Raw genomic sequence first — 12,755 nt, 5'->3', positions numbered from 1 at the left:
ATTGCAACTGTGACAATGATGAAAGAATCGAGAGGCATTTTGCGGTTTTTCATCTTGCGCAGGCATCATGAGGCCTACGTGCGAAAGTATAAAACGATCTGACATCAAAAGTTGAGGCTACAAAAAGTGCCACAAACTTTAAGCCATTAATTTCAATTTTTGACAGAAAATAAGGTAAAGCACACGTTATTATCTAGATACGGTGTTGGTTTTTAAGACGACAAACTTCGCTCTGACATGCCGAACTGATTTAAAAAATAATAATCACTGAGAGCAAATAATCTATATATAGCGACCCCTATAGAGCAATCAGTTGTCAAAGGTGCCATTCGGTATATTCAATAAGTAAGGGCAATTTTCTTTTATGTTTGTAAAATTTATGCTTCATAATTTCAACGAAGTTCTTTGGAACCAGTTTTGTTAATATTCATAGTTTTTTTGTTGTCCTTTCGTGTTCGGCTTTGGGGATCGTTTGGGACAATGCCTTGTTTGGGTTTTTACATTTTCATCCATGCCTCCTGTTTATAAGTATTTGCATCGTCTATTGATTTTACTGATGTGAGATAAGAGTGACGTTGAGTGCAATCGCCTATTTTAATTTATATTAATGGCTCCCCGACTACTCGTTCAAGAATGCGCCCCCCCCCCCCCCAGAAAAAAATAAAATAAATTAAAAATACACGTTCAATAACGGCTCCCCCAACTACACGTTCAAATAATGACTCCCAACTACACGTTTAATAATGACTAACCAATTCCGCGTTCAATAAAGGCAATGGAGCCATTATTGAACGTGTAGTTGGGGGAGCAATTATTGGACGTTCAAATATTATTGAAGCTGGCTCCCCCAACTACTTGCTCAATAATGTAACTTGACCTTCCCAAGTTTTTGTTTTGCCCTTACGGTCGACTTGAGTGATAGTTACATCGTTATTTTGGACAGTGTATAGTTACTGGCCATGTCAAATTGTCAATTCATTAACAAAACGAAAAATGCAAATCTGAAAACAAATGTATAAAAAAATTAATTGATCACAGGCATGGCAGGGCAAGGTTGCTTGGACACAAACATCCCTAAAATAATGTTCGTGAAATTGTTTTACGCATTTCTCAAAACAACTCAGTGAATAATTATTTTAAGGGAACATTGTTATCACCATTATCTTTAAACCTTGTATAGTTTAATGTAAATCTGTGATAGTTTTTGTCTCATGTCGTACAAAAGGTGACCCAAACCTTTAATGATAGGTGTATGAATAATGAGCTGTTTTTATATATTTGTATTATCCCACATGTCGTGCGTATTTGAGCGGCGCCGGTTCTTAATATTACACCAAGCCGCACATGGCTCGAGGGGGTGATATGTAAACGTGACGATTGTCATATTTCCAGTCCCGCTCCCGTGTTCTACCTTCTTGGTAAATGGTGCCTTCATGAAATGCTGGAATACTGGCGTTGAATTATCCTAGATCATTTTGATTAAAGGAGTGGGAGAAGCAATCGCCAATGAGCATGAGCATAATAATGCAGAAATGCAAGATAGGCCGTGTCCGAATCGGCGACTTTGGCTACAGCTGCGGCTAGATCAGCGCGTCTGTCAGTGTTGAAGAATAGCAGACGCGCGCGCCCTAGCCGTAGCTGTAGCCGAAGTCGCCAATTTGGACACGGCCTTAGTACCTCAGTCAAGATGTTCATTTCACCACGTCCAATGAAAAATGGAGAACTTTTTTCAGTGAAGTTTTACCACTACACTCATGGCATTTATATAAAAATTTGAAAACCCTCCACATCAACCAATGTGGTTTCTAAGCCCTGTTGTTTATTCTAAACAATTTGTTTTACAAGAGATGTGTTGTATCTGTGAATGAAGCCATTGGTGAATCGTCGGAATATCATAGGGCGGCCATATTAAAGGCACTTTACAATATTGTTATTTACTCAAAAAAAAGATTAGCAGTACAACTTACTTGGTAACGAGCATTAGAGTTTTGGATATTATATAACATAAACATTGTGAGAAACGGCTCCTCTGAAGTAATGTAGTTTTTGAAAAAGAGATATTCTCAATAAAATGTATTAAAACATTTTTTGGACCTCGAGCATCACTCTAATCTTTTGTCGTAGCCTGAACGTCTGGCGTCCCACATCGAGGTCCATGAATAAGGCCAGTGCACCCTTCATGTAGACCATTATAATGGTGTAGCCATCTTGAATTTCTCACATTGATATCAGTGTCACCAAACAGAGGCTGAGAGACAAATTAGTCTGGTTCCTTCTCGCAAATTGATTATTAGCATAACACATTATTGTTGGTTGATACGAGGAACATGACCAAGATGGAGGCATCAGACAAAGGTCCATTGTCTGTTTTATGGGCCGATTATTACCAAGGTCTTTCTGCACAAAAGTAGAGCAACCTCACTCGAGCTTTTCTCGATATGTTCAACTTACCCTACTTCCAAAGGCGTCATTTTTACGTAAGCTGATGTCGTCAAAGTCAATCTTCCAAATGAGACTGGCCAACTCCTGCTCGTATCTCCAGTTCCTAAAAAAAATAAGCAATAGCAACAGCAACAATTAAATGGAGGGGTTACCTTTGGTAATTAAGTTTTCAAAAACAGTTTGGAAAATACATTTTCATAGTTGCGAAACAAAAGTTGTATTATGGTTAACACAAATTGATTTACGATGCTAACAAATTATCCGACAGTACAATAATGTGTCAATTTAATATGAACAAGTCGGTTGCACTCCGAGAGGCTAACTTTGTTATGTCGAACTTTGTGGAAAGTGCACAACCAGGGTTTTTGTCACGAAAACCTTGACTATACTGGGATGTATCATGCCATAGATAAGATTTTTTTTTAAAGGTTTTTTTTAAACCTTTTTAAACTCCAAATTGTTTGAATCCATTCTTGCAATTGCAAGAGATTGGAACAAAATGAAGATCAGTTTCTGCTGCAACTGTCCTTTAAAACGTTTCTGTCTGGGCAAATTAATATAAAATGGAGCAGTAAATACAGTTGTATATGCACAAAGTGTCATATGGACAAGACTATTACTACAACTGTCAACATGGACACTTGACACAGGCTGTCCCAGCGCGCCCCTCCGTCACACTACCTAAATGGTTAACAATAAATCCACATACTACGAATGGTAAAAGGCAATATAGACTAACCCTTTGAATTGTCTGAGAATAGTCAACAAGCAGGCTGTGTAACACATTTACAGTTCTCTAATGCAACCCCAGGTGGATCAAATGCAATTGAAAAATCTCATAACAAGTCTCTGAGATTCCAGCTTTTTGCAAACACTTGGGACAGTTATCGGCGTCCGACGCCGGAAAGTACAAACCAAATCGAAATCAAGTTTATTCCACGATTGTCTTTTATTTGTTAACATTCCCAATCCGCGTAGTCCACACTGAACCAGTAAGGATTTGGAAGGCACCAACATGTCAGTATCATACTCGATGATTCTCGAGAATGTTTTATCCTCGCGATTTACTTTTTTTAAAAGCAAAATTTTCAGAAAGCAACTTGTCTGGGAAGCCGTTTCCGAATTGACAAGTTGACGCCATAACATAATCCTAACGTGTCACCTATGGTTTGTTCCAGACTACATCATGAAACAGTACACGACAGAGACATCTAAACAAACAAAAACACACGCTCAAACACGGTGTTCAAACTTGTTTTCAGATTTAAAACGTGAACTCAAACGAACTGAACATTGAAGGTTAACTATTTCTTTATGGCTAGGGGCCTTCGTGGTTGGTTGGTTTTGCCCTGATGCATTCAACACACCCTGGGTACCAGACAAAATCCACCAATGGTAGACAATAGTGCCTCATTCGAACTTGCTCTTGGAGGTAACTTTAGTGCATTAAACACGGGCACAATTTCATAGAGCTGCTAAGCACACAAATTTGCTAAGCATGGAACTTCTTCCTTGATAAAAACAAGATAACCATCAACATTTTCACGTGATTTTCAGGATAAGCAAACAACAGCTAAATACCAGTAACAAGCAATATGCAACCAATGGAAATTTGGTTGGTGATCCTGTTTTTATCAAGGAAGAAATTTCATGCTTAGCAAATTTTTGTGCTTAGCAGCGCTATAAAATTGGGCCCAGGTCCTCAGATAACACATGAGCATATTGGTACACTTTCAAGCATTGCCTTTACGATCCCAAAGAATGTGAACATTGAAATGTGAATGACGTTTCTTGTTTGAGATTGCCTTGAACTGGTTGCCTGTAAATTGCCTCGTGTCACACTCGTGTGACATGGCCCTAAGGAGTATACAGCTTGTGCAACAAATATGCACTACTAGACAATATCAATCACAAGAACCATCTATGCCCTCACAGGGACCCAAATAACCCCTGAATGTAGAGAAGCAAATGTAGTTAAGAGTCTTTGGACACTAATATCGCGACCGGGACTAAAGTGTCTTTGGACACTATTATCGCGACCGGGACTAAATGTAGTTAAGTGTCTTTGAACACTAATATCGCGACCGGGACTCGAACCCCGAGCTGCTGAACAGACACCACATCTTGGGCTCGGTGCTCTTATCTGCTCGGCCATGACGCTCCAAATATACGCCATAGTGTTCAAGTTTGTTGAAACACGTCAGGCACAACAACAAGTGGTCTACATTTTATCAAGTGAGCCTTTTTATACTCACCGATATGCAACTGCTAGAATAACAAAGACGATCAGCCCAAAACCCGAGAAAGCTCCCCCAACGATCTTAGCTGTGTGGTTGATCTCTGGAGGAGGGCATTTACTGCCGTCGAATCCGCACTTCGGCTCGGCCACAGGAGGACTGCCTGCAACCCAATTAATTCTAGCCTTGGCGTGTGCAGCATAGATCTGTGCGGAAAGAAGACCAACAATAATCTGTAACAACTTCCCGTATAAATTGATAAAAGCTCAGAGTGAAGAAAGTGATGGGCAGAAACTACTTTTAGCGGGTTTAAAGACACTGTACAAGTTTGGTAAATGTCAGAGAATGTCAGAGACCAGTATTCGAGAATAACGAAAGAAAGAAAAAAATTGTTGCACAAATTCTATATGGTATTTTTTTTCCAGTGCGAACATTATGTTTGTGTTGAGCATTGTGTGCTATAACGAGCTTAACAAAGTCGCCCCTGCTCCCAATATAAATAAGAGTATTGACCATCTAAATGAAATAACGTATTACATCAACAAAAATAACAATCAAAATTAAAAATCGACTTTGTTATTCCCAAACCGGGATGTTCATTTCTGCCTTTACAACAATACGTACACACAAGTTATGGACATTTGCATTTTCCCACAGAGCTCGGTAAAGTACTGAGTATTCAGTGCAGTGCTAACACACATCGGTGTATTTGGGTAAAAAACAGAACTTTATACACATAAATTCATATCAAATACGCACATATGATAATTTCAACATAGGCCTATACAGATGAAACGGCCTTGCATGTTTCAACAATCATCCTACCAGAAGGTCGCAAGCAGTAAAATAAGACAGTCTCAATTTTGTACCACTAAACAATGCATGAGTTTTAATATGTATGGAGCTTAAATTGCTCCGAATCTATCGTTTTCTTTGGCCGTTGAATCTACAATTTCGAATTCATTATCCAAACTCTCCGACTCGTTGTTTTCAAGACCATAATTATGGGCATGGAACTACTGATGACTTGCATGACATGCGGTGAAGCATGGTTCAACGAAACTGTTTATGATCATTAATGATCATTAATGCATTTTCTGCTCAACTGTTGAGTACTTGTCATTGTATTTTATCACTCCCTTGGGCCTTTATTATAGAGCCCACATACTGTATAATACATATTGAGCGAATTTTGACTGGATCAAACTTTTTGACATTTTGATCCCATGCGCCAACGTCACTAGCAGCTACTGTCTGGCTTAACCTTAACATCTGACGTTGCACTTCGATACGCATAATCACCTTTGACATCGCCTCCATTTAACGTTGTCTTCACGGTCCTGGACATTCGAAGTTAAATCCGACTTATACAAATTTGTTGTATAAAGGGCCTAAATAAATTTCCCACCGTGGATAATAAAGTTAAATTGAATTGAATTGAATTGAATTGTACATGTTTAAAAATTGGGGTGTTGATGTTGACACCAATGGGTGTAAGTCAAATTAATGATACCAAACCAGAATCGAACTTTACAGCATGTGTCAAAAAAACACTAATTTCTGCCCAAACCAAATACATTTATTGGTGTTTATCTCAATTCTAGGCTTGAAGGAAATGAGGCAATGATGGGGTCACCTCTAAGAGAAGTACAAAGCTTTCTGTAGTGGAGCACCCAAGACTGCTGCCGAAATTACAAATGCAAAGTAAAGAATACTAACCGGTATATCATTGTAATCTTGGAAGATGGCGACTGGAGCAATAATGTGACCATACGTACTATTTAATTCACGCTGTATTGTGAACACACTAACGTTGGCGTTTGCGTCACCATTGGCGTCGATAGTCCGCCCCAGACCCGTAATACCTGAATTATAAAACAGAATAAATGGACAAAAACTTAATGGCATACACCACAGTACGGAGCTCTTGAGTTCCTATCCGACATGTTGAGATCCTGCCATAATTATCTCAGGATGACGACATCTCAAAAAAAACTTTCACCGCAAGAGAACCTTCTACTTTTAGGATCTCGACATCCTTACATCTCGGTATGTTGACGTATCTGTCTTTAGGATGTCGTCATCTGAAGATAATCATGTCAGGATATCAACATGTCGGATGGCACTTCCTGAGCTCCGTACCACAGGGATGCAATACCGGGTTGTTGTTGATGTTGTTGTTGCTGTATTACTTTTGTGCAGTTTTTTGTATTCCCCTTTTTCTGTCCTGTTCTCCCATACGTGACTTAAGATCCTTTAAGGAACTTTCCAACGTAGATATCCCCAAGGTGGATTGACGCTATATAGGTTAAGTATGGTGGACTTCTAACTGGACCTCCCTTCAGGGTTTCTTACAATAGACAAGTGGTCATCTGCATCAGTTTGTTCTTCATTTAATAATACGTATTTTTGATTGAGGGAGAAATAGCTAAATGTAAACAGGATATTTAAAACCCCCCAGTAGCCCGGGGAAACAAATGACATACTTGACCCACTTGATTGACGCGATCTGAAGGCATATTGTTTTACGGGTATTAAAATTTACTGTGCTTGAGGCACACTGCTTGTTTTAATGGTCTGAACAGGTAAATATATATTCTCTTGACCACTGAAAATTTCAAAGTCAGGATTCAGTTTTCGCGCACAGGATTGTTATGTGCACATTGCAATGGGTCTTAGTTCATAGAACAAACTGCCATCCCACTGTTTTTGTCAACCTCTAAGTTGACCCACCAAGAAAACGTGACAGTATATGAACAAGTGATGTTTAAGGGTAGTTAAAATAACAAATCGGCGGAATTTTCCCACACATTTTGTAGTTATCAAACAGTTAATCAAGCTTGACCTTCTGCCCGCGCCCCTCGGCTGAGGTTAAATGCCAAGATAGAATTCGCAATTGGGCTTCGTTATCACCTGGGATCTTATCCGGAGACGTTTAAATTATGTTAGGGGATATAAACATTGACACGAGTAGTGCTTTGACCAACATACTTTGGTAAGTCTTTCCAAGCACGTGACTTATCACTGCCGTTCCGTTCCTTACTTCGTTTCCTCCAGCAGCGAGTGTAGTGTTAAGCGCTTGCGCATACAACATGACGGCATCGTAGAGGTTTGCTGCGTGCTCATTGATCTGTGAATACATAAAACACAACAAAAAACTGTGAGAACAGCGGTACACAATGAGTAATATAAATAACATCATCATTAAACTAAACACTTGTCATGGCTGGACAGTAAGTTTGATACTGGTCATTGGACATTGAAGTAGGTTTGTACAGCGAATGTTAACTTTGGTATTTCGATATTGGACATTAACGTACGGTTGGTGCAGTGAATGTCCACCTGTTATTTTGAGACTGAACACTGCTGTACAAAATGAATGTTCAGTGGCAAATACCGAACTAACCTTGCTGCCACGCTCGTTTATACTTTGGTGAATGATGTAAATCGAAGACCCGACAATGCATCCTGTCATTTGATCCATCTTTAGTGTACGCTTTTAGGACATTTCTGGTTGGGGGAAAAAACATGCCACCCTTCGGTTCAAAATATTCTTTTGCAAGAGTTTGACAACCAAAGGTTCGTGTGGTCCTGCTATTGTTATCATATTTTTCTCCTCGTTAAAGAATTCCGTTGTGAGATCCAGGTTGAACGAAGAATTCCCTTGTGGGGTCCATGTTGATAAAATAATTCCCTTGAGGAGTCAAGGTTTGAATGTAATCCAATGTTCTATTGTGTGTAAGAACACACAAGAGCACTCCTGCAGGCCACAACTTGACACAACTTGCTTTTTTTTTTATAACAACTAATGACCTATTTCAGCGGTGAGTGGAAATGATGACACTTAAATCACCTTGCAGTATGCAGTGAGGTGGAAAAGTACATCACGCATCATAGAAACTAAACAGATAGTTTCACCAATGACCACCTTGTCAAAGACAAACTTTGAGACAGAGAGTCCATTACCAATCAGAATACTCCATAGGGAGACAGAGAGGTCTGGTTTCGGCCTCGGTTGCGAACTATCTGGTCTTCACTACAAAACTGACATTCAGGCCTTCTCCTAGAGTATCATAGCAAAACAACGTGCTGTGTATCTTTAGTATTCTGCTTAAATTAAAACCACTCCCTTTTCAGCTAAAAATGTTACGGGAGAATGAAAACAAGCTCCAAATAAATCCGTTATGAACAAAAATAGCATTGAATGTTCACGCAGAAAGCTTTGAGCTTGTTTCTATATGCATTATGGCTGTTTTCACATTACTTTCGGTTGGCAATAGTTTTGGCGGCGAAACAATATTGCCACTGATAATCTGAAGTTTTCAACCCTCAGTGTAAACTGCAAAATTGCGGTTACAATATACAACATATTATAATTATGTCACTGTAATGCTCAGAAGCTGCTGACGGTTCAGGCTGTATTTTTTCTTTAAACGGACGCGAGTGGTGGAAATACTCCCTGATACATTTGTAGATTTTTTCGACAAGTCTCGAAGCATTTTGTAGGATCAATCGATTCCTGGTGTTCTGATTGAAACGAACGTCCCCGGGGCAATGGTAAAGGCCAGAACGTTAGTTTAAATCAGTTTAGGGAGCGAATTACATCATAATAAAACGTGTTAGGGCCAGTCCCTTGTTTCTATTATATGTAGTCAGTGAAAATTAGTTTGACAGTGTAAGAAAATAACTTTAGCTCGTGCGTGGACGAGTCATATAAGCACTGCACTCGCAATTTACATGCACGTCTCGAACTATAGAAAGCTAAAGGCGATGTTTTTGTTCTATTTCTTCTTTGTTATAAAATGATGAACGACACACGTTGTCTCTCACTATTCTGCAGTAGTACAACTGACTGTACACAGTGAACCTACAATTCTTATCCTAATAAAAATAGGACAAAGATAAACGGTTATGGACTGCTTTGAGTGCTAGTTGATAATGGTATAGTACCCTGGTTGTCAATATGTACCCTTGCTAGTATAGTACATTGGTATAGTACGTCGCCGTTAGTGCGCCTTTCTAAACTAAGACATGTGACGTGTTGTAAACCAATCAGCACGCTTAGTCTATGTAGGCCTATGACTCTTATGAGGTATTGTAATTGGTTTTAGATGTGGTTGGGTATGCGTCATCATGGCTGAACTTCTTCCATTTATTTTGTTATTTTCCTTTACAAATTAGTATTATCGTCTTTTATGAATGTTTGTCGTACATCGTACAGAGTGTTGTCTGAGTATGGAGAAATTACCACACAAATGATGAATGCCGGCGACACGAGAAAGACTACTCGACGATGTCGTCGTTGCCGATTGTTTGTAATCACGAAAGCCATCCATCATCCTTAATGATTATTAGACCATGGTTTACGTTTACTCTGGGATAATTAGCATTTATTTTAAAAAGTGGCAGGGCCATGTGGATGCTGTATAACGATTATCATGTGCTAGCAAAAGGTATCATGGGATTAAAGGCACATAGACACTTGGTGGTTGTCAAAGACCCGTATTCAGTCTTACTTAGCATGTCCCATCCCAACATATATGTAATAACAAATCTGTTAACACTTTGACTCAATTGGTCATTGTAGTTGCAAGAGAATAAATAAAATTAAAACGCCCCTTCTGCACGAATTTGTGAGCTATAGATGCATGAAAGGGCTTCACCCCTGGTGTATTTTAATAATATTGAGTAAAAAACTACATCTTAAAAAAAAAAAAAAAAAAAAAAAAAAAACATCACTTCAGAGGAAGCCGATTATCACAGTGTCAGTAACTATCACCACCTCTCAATATTGCCCGCCACCAAGTAAGTTCTGATGCTAAAAATTATTTTGAGAAATTTACCAAACGTGTCCAGTGCCTTTTAATGAGAGGGAAAACTGCCTCCAGAGAATCTTAATGACGAGGAAGGCAGGTGAAGTTAGTTTGCTCTGGAGGGCTCGAGCAGGGAAGTAAAGCTTCAAAATTAAAGCGAAGTCGGATTCACAGTTTGCCAGCCAATCAGTCTGATGCCTGTTTCGTAATTAGTTGTCTTTAGCGTGATGTCTGGAACGATACTTCGCGTGTTGCAAGGTCGACTGTTTATCGTCTCACTGGACATCAAGTAAAAACATCTGAATAGGCAGATAGTGCTTTGCTCGTTAAAATATGAAAAGGTGCAATACATACAGCTTAAACGGTCTAATCTGTCCAACTACAACAATACCAACGGAAAAACAAATCAGCGGTGACCATCTTAATATCAGTTTTGCAGGAAGGCCAATCTTAAACACCAACGCAAACCACCACCACTATAAGACTAAAGAGACACCAGTACAGATGAAACAATAGTGTTAACCGTCGTAGTTAAAACAAAAGTCTGATCTTGAGTATCAAACCGTCCACAACACAAGCAAAACCAACGACCGACAAAACATCATTGAGCTCCAATTACGACCAATTTTACCACCTATACAACATCAATAACAGAAACTAATACCCTGATAACACACTACTTTGACTGAGACAACACATTGTCGTGCCAGCCATCCGAGAAAAAAAGGAATTATGGCGAAACTCCGATTCTAGTATCAACATTCGTGAACGGTTTTTGGCCAATTAAACAATTATGAAGGTTATTTTTATCACTCGACAAGGGCAATTAAAACTAACATTAAAGTCCATTAACATGTCAAGGTGATTCTTGACAATTGACAGGTCAGTTACTTTTGGTCGACTGCAGAAATAATAGCGAGATACTTCACTTAACCTAAAATGTTGAAGATCAAGTTAAAAGTGAAGATACCACCAGGAAAAACCTAAATTCTCCACTTTCACATCAAGCCAAACGGTACCAGGCGCCATTGTGTATAACATGCCGAGGACTCGGCGTTCAAATACTATGTATCAAAAACAAGTAATTAGTTTAGTGTGATTAACGTTATTAAAGTCTTATATTCAAATTCTTATATTTTATGCACATGTTTGGATACACCAAGTGAGAATACTGATATTTTGACAACTACCTCATGTGTGAAGTTCCTTTTTAATGCATAACGGAATAAACGACATGCCGATCTCTGATGGCAAACATTTTTCATTTCGAAGAAGGAAGAAACTAAACATCATTGATTTTCAGAGCTTACTTTTATCTTAAAACCCGGGAAATATTGAATATGATATAATTGTATATTGGTTTCGGAGCCTACTGCTCACCAAGATGTACGGCCTGCAGCCGATTTCACAAAGCAATCAAATTCATAACAAGGCAAATTGTCAGTACTACTCTTTGTATTGTGACATCACATCCCACTAATAGAATCTAAGATTGATTTTCCGTTAAGATAAATCTTAACTCTTTGTAAAATCGGCTCCCCGTATCTTTTCGAGAAAACAAAAAGTTGGCCTATTTAGGTTTGGTGTCTATGCCTCGATGCATTTGGGTTTCTAATGACGTTAATTTGATCACAGATGCTCTTTCTTAGCAATACCGGTATAGCGGGAATGACTGTCTCTTTAAATACAAAGGAACGGCAATAAAGTCCTCAATAAATTTGATTACATTTTGCCTTTGTACATACTCCGCTATTAGGTATCACTACATTGCCCGATATCGTCTCGTCGACTTCAAGATGGCCGTCAGTCAACATGAAATGGACTCGGAATGGGCATGTCAATTCTTACACTTCAAGAAAAAACTATCGCTACCGCTCCTCCTTGAGACAAAAGAAGTGGTTGAGCCAAGAGCGATTATACCACAGCTTCACAGACTGGTTGGGATGAATTACCACCACCGGGGACATAAATGTATGCAATTGGGGATGAGGTAGCTATGGTTAAACTTTGTTGTTTTGACTATCATCAGTGAACGTAAATACACTATTTTTTTAAAGGTAGCAAGTCACGGTAAAATGCTGCAATAGTGAACGAGTTAGCTACCTATAACTGGTTGGACGGTGCAAGATCAATCGGCGTTTTTGTTTTTGTTGTACGTTAACATGTACACAGTTATATAACCAAATCTGGGGTCGATTTCACAAAGAGTTAGGACTAGTCCTAACTTAGGACTAGTCCTAGGAGATATACAAAATGCATGGAT

At 39.0% G+C, this 12,755-nt stretch overlaps 1 protein-coding gene across 1 annotated transcript in view; it reads right to left on the bottom strand.

Moving 5' to 3' along the window:
• The window catches only part of LOC139944320 (guanylate cyclase 32E-like), a 103,761-nt gene that overhangs the window by 38,039 nt on the left and 52,967 nt on the right, over positions 1-12,755 (bottom strand). Inside the window, exons 5-8 of the mRNA XM_071941312.1 lie at positions 7,671-7,809; positions 6,399-6,544; positions 4,698-4,885; positions 2,452-2,545 (exon numbers count right to left, since the gene is read on the bottom strand). Of these exons, the coding sequence (XP_071797413.1) occupies positions 2,452-2,545; positions 4,698-4,885; positions 6,399-6,544; positions 7,671-7,809 (567 nt within the window). The remainder of the gene's footprint in view (positions 1-2,451; positions 2,546-4,697; positions 4,886-6,398; positions 6,545-7,670; positions 7,810-12,755) is intronic.

Source organism: Asterias amurensis, chromosome 11 (assembly GCF_032118995.1).
Source record: "Asterias amurensis chromosome 11, ASM3211899v1".
NCBI lineage: Eukaryota > Metazoa > Echinodermata > Asteroidea > Forcipulatida > Asteriidae > Asterias > Asterias amurensis.
This window is presented reverse-complemented; position numbering and strand designations above follow the sequence as displayed.